Source organism: Rhopalosiphum padi, chromosome 2 (assembly GCF_020882245.1).
Source record: "Rhopalosiphum padi isolate XX-2018 chromosome 2, ASM2088224v1, whole genome shotgun sequence".
In the NCBI taxonomy this organism is placed as follows: Eukaryota; Metazoa; Arthropoda; class Insecta; order Hemiptera; family Aphididae; genus Rhopalosiphum; species Rhopalosiphum padi.
In genome coordinates, this window is record NC_083598.1 from 73,606,248 (window position 1) to 73,628,485 (window position 22,238).

Here is a 22,238-nt window from a genome sequence, read left to right on the forward strand (position 1 = left end):
AAAGGATACATACCCCGATCAGTGATAACACCTGGTCCACAGTTAAAAAAATAACTATTAAGATAGGTATCCCGCCTCCGTGATATCGTTAATTGTTATTTATTTCTTCTTAGTTATTACTTATTAGTTAATAATATTGGTTAATTAAGTTATTTTGTATTCGCATATTCGACATTCGTAGTTGTTTTCGTCCGTGTTCGATATCCCCGTGATATTATTAATATTATTATATGTTTCGGTGGTTTCGTATTTTCGTATAATTTTCGTGTATCGGTGTATTGGTTTTACCAGAACCGTTGATTGTTCGAGTTTGATTACTCCGCAGCCGTACGATTGCTGCGGAAAATGGAACTCCAAAACACGTTCTATAGTAAATCCGAATACGTAGAAACGGTAATCTAGCGCTTAAGGACTTTGTTGATGTATAATATATCTCATACTTTTAACGAAATTTTTACAGACGACTGGCAATAAAGTGAGCCGCCAAGCTCAAATTTATGGCTCTCAAAATATTATTCTAAATGGCAAAGTCATTCTGCAGTCTGGCGTGATGATACGAGGTGATTTAGCTAGCGTTAAAATGGGCCGATACTGTTTTGTGGGCCGAGGTTCAGTTGTAAGGCCACCATGCAAAAAATTCAGTGGAGGGTAACGTCACAGAGTATAATATTATTTATTACTTTAAAAATTAACTAACCAAAAGGGTGGAGGAGGCTATTAATACATGATTATCTATAATAGTTTTTAACAACAACCATTTTCATAAATTTTGAAATTGACAAAAAATGTATGTCTACTCAGGACTCAAATTTTAATTTTTTTTTTTTTCATATTCAAAAAACTATTTAAAATCTAAAAATATTGCATAATGGTATAATAAATAAAGGTGATAGTAGATAATGATATAGATGGTTTGATGGGCATGAATGGAAAAAATGTTCATAAACAGCATCTTCTACCTACTATAAGGATATGTTGTTTTTTTTAATAAGAGGATTCATCAATACTATCTAATTGGTACGTTAATGTAACTTAGTTTGATTTATTATTTAATATGGGAGAGTTTTGTTTAATATTACGTTGGTTAAGCACACACATGTGTTAAGTACAAATTTTGTGTTTTTTCATCTGCATAAATGAGGTACATAAATTCTCTTGTGACGTTATATTTTGCTGGGGTCAGATTTTACTATATTATCTATTGCATGTATGAATCTTTGAATGTCATTCCTGAAAAATGCATAAATGTGTAGTTAACACGTGTGTGCTTAACCATTTAGTTAATATTTATTGTAATATTTCGTCAATGACTGATTATGAAGAGATTAAGTGATGTTGGTAGGATAAAGAACATCAGTAATTAAGGTAAACAAAGTCAGATAATTAGATAATTCTTCATCAAAAAATTCTAAAAATAATTCAGATAAATATAAATTATTATCATTATAAAAACATTCTATACTTGCCTAATACATTAATTGTTTATTGTTTCGTCCATAATATAATTCATAAATATAACAATAATATTAAAAAATCTTTTAATTTTAATTTTTAGAAAATTTTTAGTTATTTAAAAGCTTTAAAAGCTTGATCCCAATTTTTATGAAATTTTTAGCATCCCAAAAAGTGTCATTGGGTGCCTGAGCACCCAGGCATTCGTTTATATGGTACCTGTTTGTTAATTAATTTTGTAGCCACTAGCCAGAAAATAACTGGATATTATCTATATTTTTTGAGTGAGGTGTGTTGATGTATGCAAGTTTTACAGAAGTATAATCAATTTTTTTTTTATATTATTTGTAATTAAAAAATCTTTTTTAAAAATTATTTTTTACAACTAATGAACAATCTGTATCAATAGACACAATAAAAATATTTGATAGAAGTTTTTGATGACACTTTCTGTTGTTAGTATTTAATTTTATTTAGTAATTCGTGACACCACTTGCATTTTAGGCGTATTGGAGGATTGCCAGGAATTGTGGGAGTAGCCAAATTTTTAATTAACTGATTTTTTATGATTATTTAAATGGTTTTGAAATCTTTTTATAAAAGATTTTTGCTTTAACTTTTATTGTATTAAGTTTTAAGTCAGTATGTAGTATATGATTAGATACTTAGGAAGAAGCGTTTAATAGTTTTCTGAATGTCAAATTTTGAAATGTTTGTTTTTTCTGCATTACCTCAAATGTAAAGACTGTAAGTCCATATTGGTTTTAATACCTAGTGTTTTGTACATAAGTTAAAATAGTTTAGTTCCAATGGATGTATATTTATTATTGCTTAAAACGGGTTGAGCACGTGCAGACAATATTATTCAATGCAATTTTTTAGTTCTAATATGTTAGTTTTTGATCTAGAATAAGGTCTGGAATCGGGATATTTAACTTTTGGAGAGAAGAAAATATGAATACGATACCATATAGAAAAACATTAAGATCTATAATAGTATGTCTGAAAGTGAAGATGGTGTGAACGGATTTATTTTGATTAACTTTAAACCGCCATTTGGTAAACCATTTTTCTATAGCCTTAAAATGGTAAGTTTGCTAATTTTTTGACGCGATGAATATTTTAGCAAAATAATTTTAATAAAAAAATATAGTTATTTATAAGATTGTTTATTATAATAAGTTCTTATTAAATATCAGTAATTATAAGATGGTTTTGTACTCAATTCAAGTTAAGAATCATACTACGTAGTTGGTTTGTGTGTATGTAGATTTTATAACTATACAGTTTGTTGATTCAGAGGGGATAAAAAAGTGATACTGCTGCACTTCTGCCTGATAAAAAATAATAATAAGTGTGTATAGTTCTTAAATTGAATAAAGTATAGATCCAATAATGGCAACAATTGTGATAAATTATGAACTATTTAATATTTTTGAGATAAATTATTTTCAATTCCATGATCTTAATACAAGAATAATTAAAATATTTCTCAAATTAAAATGTTATTTATTTTTTTATTAATATTACTCAAGGTTGTAGATCCATAGTACTTTATTCAATCAATCTCAATTTTAATTTTATAACAATAACAATTAATAAAAAATGATAATATTAATATGTAATAATTTTAAAATGTTTAAAAACATTAATTAAAATTTAAAAAACTTTTAAAATTTTACTACCTTACACTACATATACTCAGTTATTTACGCTTTAATTAAAGATATTTATACTTGTGCATCATTGTCACTGAGTATAAACGTGTTAGTGTTATCACCTTGGCATATGACCGTTAGCATTACATATCATTTGAGTTGACAATAAGTTAAGGCTAATGTAAAAGTATAAAGTAAAGCAAATTATTATCTGCCATAATATAGCCTACATATTCCTAATCATAATAATATGGTCATTATAGCAATAATATATCTAAAGAGGCTATAGCCCCCCCCTCTATCAGCCATATTTTTATATTGTTTTGAAATATTTAAATTTAAATATGAACATTTTCTTACAAATTGTAGCTATTTAAAATAGTAAATACGTTAACGGAAAATCAACATTAATATGTTATCAGAATTTTTGTTTTTAATTTTCAATAACTCGGGTAAAAGTATTTAGCGCCACCCCCCATCCCATAAAAAAATCCTGGCTATGCTTCTGCTTCAGGGTAAAAATGACTTTAATTTAATTCCAATTCCACCCTTGAGTCAATTAATTTGTATTATTAAAAGTTTATCATGATTTACACACATTGACACATTTAATAATTTAAATTATAGATTTACTTATTTTGCTCTTCAAATTGGAGATCATGTACACATTGGTGAACAAAGTGTCATTCAAGCCGCTATCATTGGATCTTATGTACACATTGGAAAAAATGTTGTTATTGTAAGTGTATAATATATCTATATCATTATATTTTTATTTATTTTATCACTTTTTTTTTTTTAGGGTAAAAGATGTATACTTAAAGACTGCTGTATGATTGGAGATAACACAGTACTTGCACCTGATACTGTAGTTCCTTCGTTTACACATTATTCTGGTTCTCCTGGCATGCAAATTGGTCAATTACCTGTATGTACTCAAGATCTGTCAACTGATTATACCAAATCATTTTATGATCACTTTGTTCCGTCTATTGATAATTTATAGGATAAAAAAATATGGTTTATAACAATTCCTTTAATTTAAAATTTATTGTATAAAATAATTTATGTTTTGATAAAATGTAATAATTATCTAATTTTGACATGTTTTACAAGTCTGTTTTTTCTGATCTTTTTCAAAATCTACAAACACCTTAGCTGGTAACATATGTTCCAACGACATGTTATTTTCAGCAGGTAATCCCAAACATGCTCTGAGTATGTTTTCAATACATGCTCTTTGGCGAAAGAGAGAATTTATTATTGGAGCTCCTGTAACAGAATAAATAATTATTTCTCTCATAGTTAATAACTTATTAAATATTTACCTTTTGGTACAACAGGAGCTTTAAGTAAGTACGACAAAGCCGTAAATAATGGATGTAAAGGTGTATAATCTGATTTATCTGATCCAATTTCAATTCTGTTAAAGACATCTGCTAATATAAATAAATCCAATATAAGAGGAGCTGCCAATAACGAATCTTCACATGTATTATGTATGACTAATGTATTTGTTCCATTCATGAATATTTCTGATGTGTACTCATCCAATGCCCTTTTGGAATCTTTCACATATGGCACGTACTTAATAACTACACAGTGATCTGGTGTCTCATTTGGTTTGTAAATAATGTTATTCGATTTAACCATGTCATCCACTACATTGCTTTTAGAGATCTCTTTTGAACGGAATTGTTGAGGTGCTGACAAATTATAACCATCATTGTTTCCCAAATGGTTATAGCTTACAATGGATACTGGTTTAATACCAGCAGTCACCAGAAAGTCTACTAGTACAGACTTCAATTTTGTTTGCCCTGATTTGAAATCATCCCCAGCGATATGTACACACCATTTTTCAGCTAATTCTACTACACCTTTAACAAAAGTGTTTGATGGTGATCCGTTTATATAAGTACACTGAAATTATAAATAAAAAAAATGTAATTGTTTCTAAGACTTATAAAAAAAAAAATCTTACTCCTTCTAAAATTGAAGCAACAGCAAACAAAGTAGATGGAGATATTTCTGATTCATTCTTGCAAATTGATCTTAAAAGATTGTCCGATGTATCATTAAGTCCTTCAATTTCTTCACTAAAACGTTCTGTATTTGCAGTCCATATTACAATCACCTGATCCAATTCTTTACATTTCTTAAAATCTCTAATATCTGTCCTAATTTGATCTAATGCTTCTGACTTTTTTTCCATCTTTATTACATTATCTGCTCGAGTTGATTGATTAGCTGCTATGAATTCAGGTATATAAATTGACGGTCTTGGAATAATTTCGGACATTTTTTTCATTAATTTTTTTTGCAAATCAATATCTAACACCTAAATTATAAACAGTAATTATTTCAAAAACATCAAATTTTAAACACATTTAATAACTATAATATTACTTCTGATCTTTTCATAGCTTGACCTAGGTCCTTGCATGAAATGTCCCAACCGTCAATCTCTATGTCATTGGGATTTATCATAGGTACTAAGTTTTTTAACGGTACGTAAACATCTTTGCCAGTTGAATCCATACCAACCCGTATTGTTGATGATTGTGTTATTGAACCAAACCAATTTGGAGACTTAACACCTGACTTTGTTTCCCATGTATAGCCATATTTATTTGCAATAATACCTGCCACCAAGGTAGAACCATTATTTCCACCTAAACCAACCAACATTAATCCAGTTTTTGGCACCATTCTCTTTGTTCGAATCTTGAGTTTTGTGATAGTAGGCTTAATCTAAACAAAATAATTGATATATTATATGAGTAATTTAATTGTTATACATTTATAAAAAAAAAAAATACCTAACCATCATTATATCCAATAATAATTTTTAACTAGGGGTGATACTAGTAGTATCAAATAATAATAGGAAGGTAAGTAATTTGAAAAAATTTAGTTTTTATGTAGGCACCTATTTTAAATTTGTTACAATTACACAATATTCTGTGTTGTTAATAAATAGAAATGACTACCTCAAAAACTGTAAATAAATGTGAATAGATACTGCCAATGTTTTTGAATCTTTAAAAAGTTATAAATTACCAGGAAATATTAAAATTAAAAACCTATTCAGTAAAATGTTAAATAAGTAACTAACTATTAATATTGAGTTAATTATAAAGTAATTTTGTCCAAATTGAAACTTAAAATGTCAATAAAAAATAATTGTTTTTATAATTTTTTTAGATTTTATAGTTTCAGTATAAACTACTTAGTACTTATAAAGAATCTTGTATACAATTTTACAACTTGAATACAAAAATAAAAGATTTTATGAATGTTTAACTACAAATTAGTTAGCTTTTTTGCGATTTTGAAAAAATTCTAACTTCAAATGCATCTAAAAAAAAATTGTACCTATGTATTTTAAATATTTTTGTATCGATATAAAAGAATATCTTTTTTGGATTTTGTATACAATTTTTAATTACTTAGATTCAATACCTAAATAATTATTTGTATCGACATTTATAGAAAAAAATTGAAAATTCCTCATGCCTATAAATAACTCAAAGAGAATTTTATTTTTTTTAAATACAATAAAATACCAACAAATGTTTAAGGAGAAAATTATTATTATAAGAGTGTATATTGTCGTAAATATAAATAAATAAATATTTTGATTTGAAATACTCATAAAAATTGATTTGGTTTTTCATGTATAAGTGTTCAACTAATAAAGAACATTGAATTAATTTTTACATATAAAAACAAATTTGTCTACATTTCTAGCTACAAAATGATTTTGGCGATTTTCATGAATTTTATCAAATCGTTCTAACTTTAAACGCTCATAAAAAAAAAATATTGTGACTAGATTGTTTAAATTTTTTTATTGATGTAAAGGAATAACTCATTTCTATTCTACAAATAAATTTTAATCGTTATTTCATCTATGGTAAAAAAAGTGAAAATTTTGAAAACTTTGTGGTTGTTTTTGAATTATATTCTATAACAAAATAAAAAAATCAATTTAGTCAAAATCTAAATCCGTCTTTTTTAATTTGTTATAGTTATTATATTTATGATTATAAAAATAAGTACTGAGAATTTGACGTTTCCAACGTATCTATACTAACTAGATATAATTTTATATCCTACAAACCATCACTATTTTTGAAAATCAAAGCAACTTATATTGTACTCGTCTACTAAAAAAAAAAAAACATAATAAAATCAATACATTTATCGCTTCGCTCAGAATTTAAAACGATCAAATGACTAATTAAGTTTGAATAAATATACTGAACATATTTGTGCAGGTGACTATACCAATGAAATTTATAAGAATTTTACTGGAAACATGATATTGTATAAGTATACCAAATACATCACAAAAAAATGCGTAATATACTAGATAATAAAACTTTAAATGGGAATAAAATTAACCGTACCTAAATTCTATAAATTAAACCAAATAAAAACCTAAATAATATGTAATTACAATTTACAAGTGTCAAACAATTTAATTTTTTTTTAATTTTTAATTCTTTGTTTGTAACCATAAAACATAAACATAGATTCAATTTCATTTTATTCTGTCATAATGGTTATAACTAGGGCCCGGATTTTTATGCAAATGCATTTTCTTCTACATTTGACATATAATAATTCTGATTAAATATCTTGACGTTTCGTTAAACGTAGATTCTACTGTTAATTTTTTTTTTTTGCATATTTGCATCAAAATGCATAATAATTGCATATTTTGGGGTAATTACATAAAATGTGCATATTTAATATATACTTAATAAAATATTTTAAATTTTACTCAAAGTTTGATATACGAGTACTAGCCGATTTTGCCCGATTGCCGACGTTCCTGACAAATATAATTCGACCGAATAAAACAAAATGTAGAAAATAAATTGAATGAAGGAGGACGAGGTATTGAATTTGCTAAAGCCAAATTATCGGAAGTATTATCAAAAAACTCCGGATTATCACAAATAAAAAAAATTTCTGAAATTATAAGCGGAGAAATAAGAAACGATGATGAAGACCTTGCAGAGTTGTCACCAGAAGATATTTCTTGTTTCAAATACGCACCAATTATGTCAGCAGACGTGGAAAGAAGTTTTTCGAAGTACAAGGTTAGGTGCTACGCGACAATCGTAGAAGTTTTCAATTTGATAATTTAAAAGCACATTTTGTTATATCATGTTGGTACTCATTCAAAAATTAATACACATTTTTATGCTTTATACACATTTAAAAAAATTATGTTTAAATTGTATTTTTTTATCACTTATTACTATACTTTTAAATTTTTTTAGCCAATAGGTACCTATTATAGATGGTGTATCGTGTATGCACTAACTAGTAAACCAATTATAACGGATTATACGTAGATATATATTATTAGGTACTACATTATCGTTACACAAAATTCTCTCCTTCTGCAGTAACTTCCTCAAGGCTACAAATTGTACACAATTGACTCTGTAGGTGTCTGTACTTCTGTAGCCTTGTTTTACTCTAACTAAATCTTTTCCCATCAAATGCTGTTCATCACTCTTCCCGTTTTTCATTCACTTCTTTCGAGCTTTTTCCTATACTAACACTATAGTATCAGTATATCACCATTGACAAAATTCAAACATCATTCAACATTGTACCTTGTACCTCACTTCGTTTATAGTTCGTAAAACTTATATAATGAATCACAAAAAAAAATAGTGGTAGTTTTAGTTTTATAGATTATAAAAATATACACGAACAAGTTAATAAATTTGTATTATAACTTATAATCTATAACCCTATTAAATTTAATTAGCTATTAATAATTGTATGTAATAATTAAAAAATATTTAATAAAGATAAATTATTATTGTTTATCTTATATTATATATATATATATATATATGTATGACCTATTGTGTGGCATTTTAAACAATACATAATTTCCGGGAAATTATTTCCCTACTTACAAACAGATATTATAAAATATAATGGGAAGTGAATGACAAAGATAGTAATAATAAATAAAATATATTGTTTATCGTTATTTTTTATTATAATTTGTTTGTACACATTATAACATGTTTATATTTATAATTATAAATACCAATAATTATAAGTAGGTACTCTAAGCGATAATCGTGAATTATTATTAGAACTACAATACCAAAATAGTTTGGTTCTAAATTTAACTAAATTCATCATTCGTATTAACTTTTAAATTATTACGATATTTTAATATTTATTAAGTAACGAACTGAATTCAAAAAATGTTTTTTATGTTAATAACGACACAATGACTAGAATAAATTTGTAGTATTAAATTATACTAATATTTAGGAAGTACAAGAAACGTTGAGAAATGTGCATAAAACAAAACTATTTTTTTTTATATATATAATATTATATACATTCTATTATTTATTTGCGCTTTGTAGTAAACTAGTAAGTAATAAAATATAAGTGACAGCAATAATGCAATATTACGAATAATAGAATGTAGAAACGACTAAATTAATTATTGAAAATAAGCGGTTTTCTGGTAGGTCCTATAAATATAAATAGGTAATGAAGTATTTAGAACTAATATGGTTTATTGAGTATCAGATTATTTGTTAAAAATATTTCAAAACAAAAATAATACACTATAAGCTTGTAAAGCTATTAGCTATTGAACTTTAATAACAATATATATATATATATATATGTATATATATATATGTCGAAAACGAGTATAAGTATATAATATAAGTTATAAGTAGGTACTAACTAGGTACTAAGTACATTAAATAATTTATACAGTGCCCTGTATTCAGTAATCCAATATCTTACTTATTTACTTTATGATACTTATTTATAATCATTAATCATCAAAATCGCATTTTTGGAAAATACTAAAGATCAATAGGTATTAAACAATTTATTTTACTGCTTGGTTTATCCATTCTAGTTAAACAATAAGAAATAAGAAAATGCATTAGCGTATTCCGTGTAATGTATTATGTTACACGACTATACGAGGACGAGCTATATTATAAGACTAACAATTTAAACATAATATACTTACCAGACGCACGCATACATTTATGCATACCTAATAAGTAACACTATTTTTAAAATTCCAATGAGGTTTTCGTTTAAATTTTAATTGTAAATTATGGTTTAAAATTGCCAAATATATGAAAAATTGTAAGAATAACAATCGACTGTTCTTATATATTATTTCTAATGTAATATTAAAGTGATTTTATATCATATTTATTTATTAAATATAGTCAGTATGGAAGTTTAGCTATATTATAGCCCGTATAGGAACATACATTATTCATTCTAAGATATCTAAATGGATAGATCATTCTAAAGCCTGGAGGATGGAAGTACCTACCTACGAATTTTAAACATCAAAATAGGTACTAAAAAAAAAAAACTTAAAGAAACTACCTCATACTATGAAAATATTAGTCAAGTTGTTCAAGGTAGGTAATTGTGGAAATATCAAAATGTTATAGTAAAATTTATTGAGTTTCTTCCACTTAAAATTTATTTATAGGATACCTATCTATATAAACACATTCTTTTAGTGGGTAGGTATCTATAGTTACTACCATGGCTTAAATATACAATTAATATACAATATACAAAAATATAAATTTAAGCTATGGTTACTACGTATAAATCATGATTTTATTCTTTTTGTATAGCGGATGTATCTAAAATAAATATAATTATAAACAAATATTAAATAAGTAAAGAAATAAAAGACGTGAATTAAAATAATAGTTGGATGATATATTGATACGCCGCACTATTCAATAATTTTACCGTGTATACTTGTCTAAGTACTTATAGTAGATACTAGAGCTTAATATTCGGAACACATATTTGATAGTATTTAGATAGTGTATTTTGCAGTTTGTTCTTTATAAAAATAGTAATATTATGTCTTAAAAAGTAAATTTTACCACGATCTTATCCTTTTCGCTTATGGCATAGTTGATAGGATACTCGATGGTGGACTCGATGTATTCTTTGCTGTATTGGACATTCGGGCTTTCCACATGGATGATATTGTCTACGCTTCCCGTACTCTTGTTGCAAGCAGATGTCGACATGATTGTGCTTACGTTTAGTTAACGTTTGTACGTAAGATTTCAAATATTTACAATTTTGTAAGGGTATTCCGTATGTGTAGATGCGTTAATCAGTCAGAATTTGATGGGCGTGCGGAAAAAAATAGTTATAAAAAACTAATAAGTTATATTATTAAAATATACTATAACGAGAGTTTATATTTCGTCGAGGGAATGTATCTCGGTTGTAAGTCTGGAAGACGACCGGTCTCGGAGTGAGCTGTGACTACGATTCGTATAGCGACGGCGTTGACAACAGAGAATAATATAAATAATAATAGTAATAATATACCATAGCGCACAACTACTGTTGGTTAGTGTATTGGCTGGTAGGGGTGGCGATGCTGGTGAAACGTGAAAAATAGTGTACGCCTGCGCCAAAAAAAGCGTGAGTTTGTAGATCGTATGAAAGTTAGCTTCGCGTCGTCCGCCGGAACGTTATAAATTTATATACAGGGTGGAACTCATTTAACATGTTCACCACCATTTTCTCTTTTGTTTATATCCTTATTCAAAATATTTTTTTAATTGAGAGAGGGGATTTTTAAGTTTATTTTAAATCTTAAAGTTCATGTGTTGGAATATCCATTTACCACATGCCCACCTACTTATTTTTTCAAATGTGAATAGCCTTTCTTTTTTACTGCAAATTTTCAAGCTTATGATAATTTTATAGAAATTAATCTGTACAGATACCAATAAAATTGAAATTTGAACAAGCAGTTTCTGATATTCTGAATTATTAAACTTCATACATATATCTACTAAAAAGGTCATGGGGATGGGGATATTTTAATTTGAATAATAGAAGTTTGTATCATCAAAAAAACTCTTTATATGATTATAGGTACAAATATAATAATAATTATTGACATAAACAATTTTAAAATAAGGTCTATTTATATAGACAAATTCAAAAAACCGGATTTAAATAAATAAATAAATAAAGGTTGTAAACTGATAAGATGCTTGATGAATCACTCTGTATACTCATATTATAGTGAATTATTATTGATTTGTTTGTCCAGGAGACCCCACGTACACACCACAAGTGGCCAGAGATTAAAAATCGATTCACGTTATCGTACCGCTGAATACAAATAATAATAGTAATCTATTTATTAATTATTTTAATACTGATTTAATTTTGTTTTTTTGTCAATTTAATATTTTTATGACGTACTAATGTAAACTATATTTTTATAATAAATGGTATCAGAGTAATTTTTTGTGGATTATTTTTAATTTTTACACTTGTATAGTTGTATTAAGTATAAATAGTATAATTAACTAATTAAAAACTTTCTTGTAAATGTAAATATGATTTAGTGATTAATTGTCTAATTATTATGAATATGATACTTAGTACTTACTAACTATTGTCGGTATTAACTATATAAAAATTACAATAAACTATATGACAAATAATTTTGTTCATCGATATTATATTACTATTATATAACTATTATAACTGCCTTTTAAAATAATTAAATGGCTGAAATCAATATTAGTCTTCATTATACAAAAAAAATCAATAATTATGAACTATACAGCGAATCTAACTATAACAATAAGTAGGTAATAACAATTAATTTTGTAATTAATAATTCATACAATGTATATCATAATTCTAAAATATTTCTATTATAATTGATTTGATTTCTAATACAAATTATTAGATATTAAAAAATATAAAATTTGTTTCTCCTGGGACTCGATTTATCCACAATCTTTTTTTTCTACCCTTTGTTAATTGTTATTATATTGGAATGTTCAAGACTCGAATATTTTCTAAAATGTATTTTCATTTTTTCCGTACAATATCTATCTACTAGGTGTACCTGTAAAAATATGAAATAATGATTTATTGTTATTATTGTTATTAGCATCTAAAATAGTAAATATTCATGGCGAATTAAAATAATGTAATCAATTAATAACGGCCGGTAACAAGTAACAACTAAAATAGCAGAAACAAATTTTGATTAGTCGAAAATTCAGACAAAAAATAATTTTCAGTATTATTTAAAGACTGTTTAAGTGGGCGACAGAATACTACCAACATATTTTAGAGCACTCGTCCAAGTATTTACTAAGTAAATATTACATAGATTAGCGGTTCCCAACCTTTTTAGTTGTGCGGATCATCAATTTTGTAAGAAAATCTTTGAGGACCACTAATGATTAATGACTAATAGAATAGCACATCTATATACGTATGTATATAATAGATTATATAATTGTATTAGGAGGTATAGAATAAAAATATAGAAAAATATTATTTTAAATAAATACGTTAATATTATAAATGGTCCTCGCCTCCTCGGCCCAGTTCCACGCTGCCCGCAGACGCCCTTTACCCATGGGTTGGAAACCACTGGCATGGATAATGATTAAAATAGGAAATATAATCGGCTGTATGATATATAATGGTTTGTGAAGATATCCGATGTATTAGGTATAACTACTCTACTACCCAAATTAATAAATTAATTCTAATTAATCAATAACAATTTAAGTAATTGGGATATCGGATATGACTTTTGAGTTTTTGACTACAATATTGTCACAGTGTGTAGGTATTGGCATTTGTGATAAATTTGCAGGTCAAACATATCGTGTTATTACATAGGTAGGTATTTATAGGTGTGGCACATGTTTGAGAATTTGGAAGTTGCGTGTCATTGCTTTTATCGTTTGTACACCGAAATTAAAAACTTCATAAATGGGTGTGGTACTTGTATTTTTCAAGCCAAAATGTCAGGACTTTAGTGCATTGATAAGCTGCGTACAGGGATAATGTCTCGACAAAGTGAATATAAAAGTTGTTTGCCGTTAGATGATGTAAGCGACTAAAACCACGTTTTAATGCGTTCATACTATAAACTAAAAAGCCCATGCTTTAGTTAATATATATATTATAGCAATATAGCTTATAATTTGCACATTATTTTATATGATTTAAAAATTATGCGAATATCCAAAGTTTCTTCTTTAAATAATTAGAAAGCCATAGATAGGTACCAAGATAAGATGGTATGTATAACCAATTAAATAGCTTCTTGACAAATCGTTTTTTTTTATGATTAATAACAAAACCGTGGGTTTATTTATTTATTCTTTGAAATTTGTCAAAATTTTGTTTTTCTTACTTTTTAAAATAATATTTTCTTTGGAGAGATGTTCGCATATTTTTTAAAACACAATTTTACCTCATATCAAAAGCTTTTTAATAAGGTGATTTCATTTCGTTGATATTTGGCGATAATATAACTTAGGAAATAATAAATGAAATACAATGTACATGTATATCAATATATTTATTATTAGAACCATGAAATCATAAGCTAATTCAAAATATCCATTTTATTTTTAGTACTAAACATGTCTGAAACCTTGAGTACGGTTCTACCAAATTTCTCTATCTATTCCAATTCCCGGTCTATTTATATCAATTCATCGATATTCGAAATATCCTTCTTTCTCCTATATAACCATATGTCCTCCCTTAATCAATTTTTTGTTGGATTTCTAATTAGGGCATTTCCATCAGCCCGTCAAACGTGACTAGCCCACTCTAATTGATTTGCTTTTAGGAAAAAACTGTTATTTGACTTGTTTTACTAAATTTTTAAATCATAGTTATTTCGTATCTCACATTCTCTATTTTAATTTCGAAAAATTTCATGAATTTTCGGCAACACTTTTGTTTCGAAGGTAAGTCATTTTTCTTCGCCCCCTAGCTCCTACACAAGTAGACCATAATATTATGTTCTTCGTGCATACGTCCGGACTCCGGACGTTCCCATTCCCTATTAGTCGCAGGTAGAAAGTATACCGTTTATTTATCGTGTATTCGTGTCTCTAGGCAGTACCCTAGTACTGAGCATCTTGTTCATAGCAAATAAGTCTTTATTTTCAGTTCAGTACTTATACGAGGATGTTGCACCCGCATGTGTTGTCTCCATCTCAACACACGTACAATATAGTAAATTTTCGTTCACCAGTTTCAATAGTGTGCTTTTAGTTTTGATATTTTAATTTTTAAGTGAATTATGAGTATTTTCTAATATTTATATTTTTCATACGCATAACTCACTTAAAAATTAAAATATCGTAAAAAACCAACGAGAGAACACAGATAATGTTCTTGCCTAAAAGTTTGATAATGGGTCAATTCACTTATTAAAACTAAAAGCACACTATTGAAATTGGTGAACAAAAATGTATATACTATATCGTACGTGTGTAATATGGAGACAACACATGCGGGTGCGACGTCCTCTTAACTGAATTTCACTATGCATATTATTTTTTATGTTTATGTTAACTCCTAGGTATTTTAAGTTGTGCAGTGGTTCAAATTAGTACCCAGGGCTTACTTTTAGAACTGCCTTGTTCATCTCATAGATCATTACTAGGTTTATATTTTTGTTTATAACAAGGCTCATTATATGATGACTAAATTCAATTAATTTCTTTGAGACCTTAACTACATCATTTTTGGTATTTTCAAATATTAAATTTTCATCTGAGTACACAAGCATTATATTTTTGCATTTAGCTCCATTTCATAACTTAGGCACTGGTACAATACTCAAACCACTATAATGCAGGTACTCAATTATCATACATAGAAACAAAAAAGAATAAGAATCACTGCATATTATTATTTGTTGTATAATATTTTACTTAAATAAATCAAACTACTGAATATTTGAATATTATTAAATAATATTATGAGTGGATTATTGAGTTGTCATACGAAAATATATGCAGTTTTGTTCTGTGCATTTGACTGAAATGTATGTGATGTTATTATTTTTTTCATATATATTGGTGAAATTTGAATAAATATTGCTGTATGAATAAAATTATAAAATATTTAAGATTAGCATTAGGATTAAATATAATTTAAAGTACACAAACCAAACATTATTCAAACTTGTACAATTTCAAACAAAATGAGATTTGAATTGTCCATTAATATTAGTTGTAATGCGATGATTGTATCATCTGTAACTTAAACAGTAAAAATAAACCAAACACTGTTATGTACACTATATTAAATTAATTTATTTACAAAAAAATAAAATAATAACAGCAATAGTAATAGTAATTCATAAAACAATTAAAATAATTATATAATTTGCTTTAAGATGCTAGTAATAAATGATATTACAACAACAACAACTTCAGATGGTCTTGGTATATTAAAAGTTGAAGAGGCATGGTTAGAATTACAAATATACAATGGCTATCGTGTATGGCATATTATATTTTTCATCATGACGGTCTTCTTCACATTAGGTACATTTTATAATTATATACAAAATTAAAATTATTTAATAAATAAATAATTTTATAGTGGTGTTTATGTGCTGTTGTGTAAGATTTCGAATTCCCAGGACTAAACAAGAGATAGAAGCTGATTTTATACGTCGTAAAATTGCGACAAAATTTTGCAAACAATTGCGTCTATTGAGTGATACTGAAATGGACAACATGGACCTGTTAAAAGGTATTAACTGTAATTAATCTGTAATTAATCTTATACATATATTATGTTAATTTTACATACAAATTACATAGCACTAAAACGACTTCAGTCAGAGCTTGAAGTTCCTACCAATGAAACAGTAGAGGAGTCTGATGAAGTTCTATCATCAACCAAACTATCTACCACGCCAAGTTTAAAAAAATCTCCAAAATCATCAGATTTTGGTATAAGTGTTAAATTAGTATTGTTAACTGTTACTTAATATTTTAAACAAATTTTTAGATTCTTCTGTAGAAAAACTAGATGAAGAACCCGAGAATGTATTGAGTGGTCGTCTAGCAACATTGGTTAACGTTTTGAATGTTATGAAACCTCGCCGTAAACATACAGCTGATGAAATTACACCAAATCTTATAACAGTTTAGAATTATTTATTTTAAATGTCTTAGTTAATAAATAAAAATTATTTTTCAAAAATATTAACAATCTTATATAGTTATAAATTTTATAGTTATATAACATGCATGTATATGAATTATGGTACATTATAAACAAAGTTGAAAATAATGCCCAGGGCTCGGGAGTTCTAGTAAATACATATTTTGCTGGTAAGTCATAGAACATAAAAAGTAAAAAACAAATTTCTTCCACACTTTTAGGATATTGTATGTGACATTTTATTTTATTTTTATGAATATTTAAAGTTTTTAGTGCTATTTTGCTAATTTAGAGTTCTAAGTGCCATTTATAGGCATATTTTATATAATAAAGGAAATAAACAATATCATACCAATTAAGTATACAAATGTACGAACGAAAACATGTATTTTGATTTTCAAATAGTAGGTATGTTATTAGTTGTTAATGCAATGACGTCAGACAATTTTTTAAATTTTTGTTAGATGCATTGTACTGAGATAATCAGATTTATTGTATTTACTTTCCAGAAAGAGACTATCATATTCTATAAAAAAAATTTATAGACAATTTTATTTTATTTATTTACCAATTTTTAGTTCTATTTTGATGTTTTTAAGTGCATATTAAAGTACTAAAACTATACTTTTTTAATCCTATAACTTCAGAGCCCTGGTAATGACAATTTTAAGTAATAAATTATATATTTATGACTTAAGTGGATCCAAATGGAGATTGATATATATTATATAGACACGGATTTAAATCTTATTAATACATTTATTAAATGCAGGAGACCTGATTACATTAAGTAATTTATTAGGTATCATTAATGAAGTTAAGAATATTCTATAGGTTTTAACTATGATAAATCTCAAGTAATTTATTTATTAAAAAATAAATACACTGTTTCAACATAGTTATAATCATATTTATTTAAAATCAATACATTCAAATTGCACTGCCCTAAAATTATTTTCATTTTGATTAGTATAATAATTTGCTAATTCATTCATACATCTACAGTGTATAAATTTATAATTATTAATCACAGACATACCTAATCCAAAATCACTAATGAAATATGATTATTTGAACTTTAATGTTGAGACCACTTGATAGATTTTATGTCAATTCCTTCTTGATGCATTTCCCACAATGGACTAAAGTTAAATGTAAATTAAATACATAATTTATTAAAACCAATTAAGTATATTCATTTGAAAAACTAACCTCATTTCTCGTAGTCGTTGAACATGTTTTATACATTTTTCAGCAGTGTATAAAACTTCATCCACAGTTGTAAAACGTCCAAAACCAAATCTATAAGATGAATGAATTATAAATAAAGAGTAATTAATATTATAGATTGTAAGTGAATATTTCATATATATGAATTCAGCGGATTCTACTTAATGTGGGCACGTTGGGACAAGCCCTGTTGCCCATAAAAACTGAATTTAATTATTGAGACCAGACCATTTTAGACGGAATCCACTGTATATGATATATTTTGGGAATATTTAATTTATTTAAACAATAAAAACTAATAAAAGGCAATGTTAAAAAAAAAAAATTGAAATTTGTAGTAAAATGTAAGCATATAAAATCAAGATTTTAGTAATTATATTGTTTGTTAACTTTAGTATAATGTAATATATTTTCTTCCATCATAAAAAACAACAATGATTAATAATATTCAGAAGACTAAATGTAGAACTGTGGACTAAAGTATTTATTTTATATTAAATAAATTGTTATTTTTTTTATTCTAAATTATTACATAGATTATTATTTCTATTAGATATGTAATAAAAATTTTGTATTTTTATCTTGGATCTTTAAATATTTAATATTTTTGTATATCATGTAAGGGAATATTTATTAAATTTGAACTGTAAAAAACATTGTTTTCGATGTTTATTTGGACAAAAAAATCTGGTTTCTATTGTTTCTAGTTATATTTATATATATAATTGAATGGCTAAATTAACTAGACAGATTTTTATACCTAATAGAAGAATGTGCTAAGTCTTCATCAGCTCCAATAGCACGTAATACATATGAGGGCTCCAAAGATGCAGACGTACATGCACTACCACTTGACAACGCAATGTCTTTGAGGGCCATAAGAAGTGATTCTCCCTCAACAAATGCAAATGATAAATTTAAACAACCTGGATAAGTTTGAACAGCATCACCATTACGAACAACTTCCGGGAGACTTTTAGTAATTTTTTCAAGGAGTAAATTTGAAAGTTTCGTCATCCAAGCATGATCATACTAAATAATAAAATATGATATATATATGATTATAACATCACAAGTTATTATATTAATTTAAATTAATGAATAAATAAATTGTAAATAAATATTTTATTAACCTCCATTTCTTGTTTAGCTATCCTACATGCTTCACCAAATCCTACAACTATTGGTGTTGGAACAGTTCCACTCCTTAAACCTCGTTCTTGACCACCTCCACTCTGAAGAGGTTCTAAACGTACTCTTGGTTTACGCCGAACAAACAATGCTCCAATACCTTATAATAAGAAAAGATTTTAATATTATTTAGAAAACATAAAAATTTGGTTTTTTTCAATTTTATACCTTTTGGTCCATATAATTTATGTCCACTTATAGACATAAGATCAATATTTTGATCATTAACATCAACAGTAATCTTTCCAACAGCTTGAGCTGCATCAGTATGAAAAAATACTTTTTTTGACTTGCATAATTTTCCTGTAAAAATAATTAAATTATAAATTTACTTTAGCTACCAATTTATTTTTTTAGATTGTTTTCACCAATTTCCTTAATTGGCTGTTTTACTCCAATTTCATTATTTACAGCCATGATGGAAACAAGTGCAGTATCAGGTCGAATTGCAGACTCTAATTCTTCAAGGGAAATTATACCCGTTGAACAAACTGGTAAATATGTAATTTCAAAACCTTCACCCTCCAAGGCACGACAAGAATCTAATACACATTTATGTTCCTAGCCCACATATAAAATATTAATGTATCAATTAAAATAAAATAAATAAAATGTTGATATACCAACCGTTTGTGTAGTAATAATATGTCGTTTCTTAGCTCCATAAAAATGAGCAATTCCTTTAATTGCTAAATTATTAGATTCTGTTGCTCCAGATGTGAATATAATTTCTTTGGGATTGGCACCTATCAAATCTGATATATGCTAAAAATGTTCTCTAAATTATAACCTAAACACAATAAATTAAAATGATATTAAAAATAAAATACCTGTCTAGCTGTTTCCACAGCTTCTTCACTTTCCCAACCATACATATGTGTACGGGAATGTGGGTTTCCATAACTGTAGGTCATGTAGGGCATCATAGCATCTAAAACTCTAGGATCCTAAAATAAAAAAAGTATAGTATAATAGAAGTTATATATTTTAACAGACATGGGGATTTAAGGAATATTTTTTTCCTTAAGTGTTCTGGTACAAAAATTTTAATTCTTAATTTTTTCTTGGTTTTATACAAATGATAATCAACGACGGGAGTAAGAAAGTATTATAATAAATAGTTTTTCTTATTATAATTGTTGGTTTAACTTTAAATGTTAGAAAGAAAGAAGGAGCTATTTTAGGAATGGTTGTTAATTACCTCGTATTATCTGTTATTCAGCATGTGTTATGGCAATATAAGTTTAGGATAATGTTTTTTGAACTAATATTGTTCATTATTTTAAACTTACTAACGTTTTTAAGAAACATTTTTTTTACATAATTTCCAGTTGAATTAAAAACATTTTTTAATATCTTCATCACTACTTACATTTTTTTAAGTTTTTACTTATAATACAAATATAAAATGATTAAGTGATGACAAATAATAAATTTTTTTGCAAGAATACATAGAAATGAACATATTCTAAATAAAAATGTCTTGTTAGTATTTGAGTATTATTTCCAAATACATGTTAAAAGTATATAATGTATATTACCCATGTCTGAAAATAATTTTAAAATAAATAATACTTACCAGAGGGGTTGTGGCTTGTGCATCTAAATACAACGGTTTACCTCTTATAAATCCCATTCTGGAGGCAAGTTTTGTTTCTAAAAAATTTAAAAAAGTTTTATTAAGGCTCTAAGTCAATTATATTGACATTACATTTAAACATTTTTAATTTTCATTAAAATGGAATGCGACATCATATTTTAGCCCGCAATGGGCGCAATGTTATTGACCATTTGAATTAAAACTATTATTCTTTTATGTCGGAGAAGATATCTATTGTTACACTTACCTTGTTCTGTGGTTTTTTGTGAAAAATATCTGACAAATTTTGATAAATTGTGTACATTGACGTTTCTGCAAGCCATTTTGTCGCGGTGCACTAAATACTAATGAAATATAAACCAAACTTAAGTTATTAATGTGATTGTGTGAGCTTTGAATAAAAGTTAAAGGTTTTAACTTTTTGCCTTTGTATTTTGTAGTTTGTGATTCCTAGTTCCTATTTAAAAATATTAACTTCAAACTTGCACGGTATGGTGTTAGCGTTATCCTTATCTCTTATCACACAGTTAGTGTTATCGTCCAGTACGAAGTACGAATACCGGGGTCCGAGGAAGTCACTAAGTCAGAACGTATTATACTATTATTATGCCTATATGCAGAATAATAATATTTAAATTAAATATTATTAATTTAATTATTATGTAATAGTTTAGAACCTTGACAAAAAATACCATCGTTTAAATTTAAAATTAATTTAATTAAATATAGTTAATTTAATATAGTTTTGGATTACAGTAACAAGTATACTACCTATACTTTTAGTTTTAATCAATGGTTGTAGTGGTTCAGTGGTTTTACAAATATACACAAATACGAAGACATCAATACAGTAAAGTAAATTAAATTTATCCTGTGGGTTGTATTACTGTAAATTAACATTATGGACAAATTTGTTTATGGATTTAATAATATTGGTTGTTCACTAATAATATTATATTTTAGCAATTAGGCAACAGTTGTATTATAACATCTGTGTTTATACTGAAAAAGACATGATGATGATTGGGGTTCTATAATTAAAAAAAAAAAATATTTTA

The 22,238-nt window shown here is 26.5% G+C and overlaps 4 protein-coding genes across 7 annotated transcripts; 2 read left to right on the top strand and 2 right to left on the bottom strand.

The window, feature by feature from the left end:
* The first annotated feature begins 17 nt into the window (after positions 1 to 17).
* Positions 18 to 4,225, top strand: LOC132923353 (dynactin subunit 5). The gene is made up of 4 exons (XM_060987297.1): positions 18 to 393; positions 461 to 648; positions 3,738 to 3,849; positions 3,913 to 4,225. The coding sequence occupies exons 1-4, from the start codon at positions 346 to 348 to the stop codon at positions 4,114 to 4,116; spliced, it is 552 nt and encodes a 183-aa protein (XP_060843280.1). The 5' UTR covers positions 18 to 345; the 3' UTR covers positions 4,117 to 4,225.
* On the bottom strand, positions 4,142 to 11,514 carry LOC132923350 (inositol-3-phosphate synthase). The gene is made up of 5 exons (XM_060987292.1): positions 11,054 to 11,514; positions 5,520 to 5,864; positions 5,095 to 5,451; positions 4,439 to 5,033; positions 4,142 to 4,382 (listed from the first exon to the last, which is right to left on the bottom strand). Exons 1-5 carry the CDS (start codon positions 11,201 to 11,203, stop codon positions 4,204 to 4,206), a joined length of 1,626 nt encoding a protein of 541 aa, XP_060843275.1. The 5' UTR covers positions 11,204 to 11,514; the 3' UTR covers positions 4,142 to 4,203.
* A 1,404-nt stretch (positions 11,515 to 12,918) lies between these two features.
* LOC132920505 (cysteine desulfurase, mitochondrial) lies at positions 12,919 to 21,748 on the bottom strand. 3 transcript variants are annotated; one of them, XM_060982948.1, is made up of 12 exons: positions 21,606 to 21,748; positions 21,428 to 21,524; positions 21,160 to 21,236; positions 20,411 to 20,527; positions 20,208 to 20,345; positions 19,949 to 20,141; positions 19,749 to 19,883; positions 19,523 to 19,680; positions 19,150 to 19,421; positions 18,372 to 18,461; positions 18,199 to 18,301; positions 16,273 to 16,732 (listed from the first exon to the last, which is right to left on the bottom strand). In XM_060982948.1, exons 2-11 carry the CDS (start codon positions 21,501 to 21,503, stop codon positions 18,238 to 18,240), a joined length of 1,320 nt encoding a protein of 439 aa, XP_060838931.1. In that variant the 5' UTR covers positions 21,504 to 21,524; positions 21,606 to 21,748; the 3' UTR covers positions 16,273 to 16,732; positions 18,199 to 18,237. The 3 variants fall into 3 exon arrangements, with proteins under 3 accessions (XP_060838930.1, XP_060838931.1, XP_060838929.1); XM_060982947.1 differs by lacking the exon at positions 16,273 to 16,732 and adding an exon at positions 12,919 to 13,062 and having other exon boundaries at positions 21,428 to 21,730; XM_060982946.1 differs by having other exon boundaries at positions 21,428 to 21,729.
* On the top strand, positions 13,818 to 17,929 carry LOC132920506 (uncharacterized). Of its 2 annotated transcripts, none has more exons than XM_060982949.1 (5): positions 13,818 to 14,065; positions 16,381 to 16,531; positions 16,590 to 16,742; positions 16,814 to 16,945; positions 17,004 to 17,929. In XM_060982949.1, exons 1-5 carry the CDS (start codon positions 14,021 to 14,023, stop codon positions 17,144 to 17,146), a joined length of 624 nt encoding a protein of 207 aa, XP_060838932.1. In that variant the 5' UTR covers positions 13,818 to 14,020; the 3' UTR covers positions 17,147 to 17,929. The 2 variants fall into 2 exon arrangements, with proteins under 2 accessions (XP_060838932.1, XP_060838933.1); XM_060982950.1 differs by lacking the exon at positions 13,818 to 14,065 and adding an exon at positions 14,655 to 14,938.
* Positions 21,749 to 22,238: the final 490 nt, after the last annotated feature.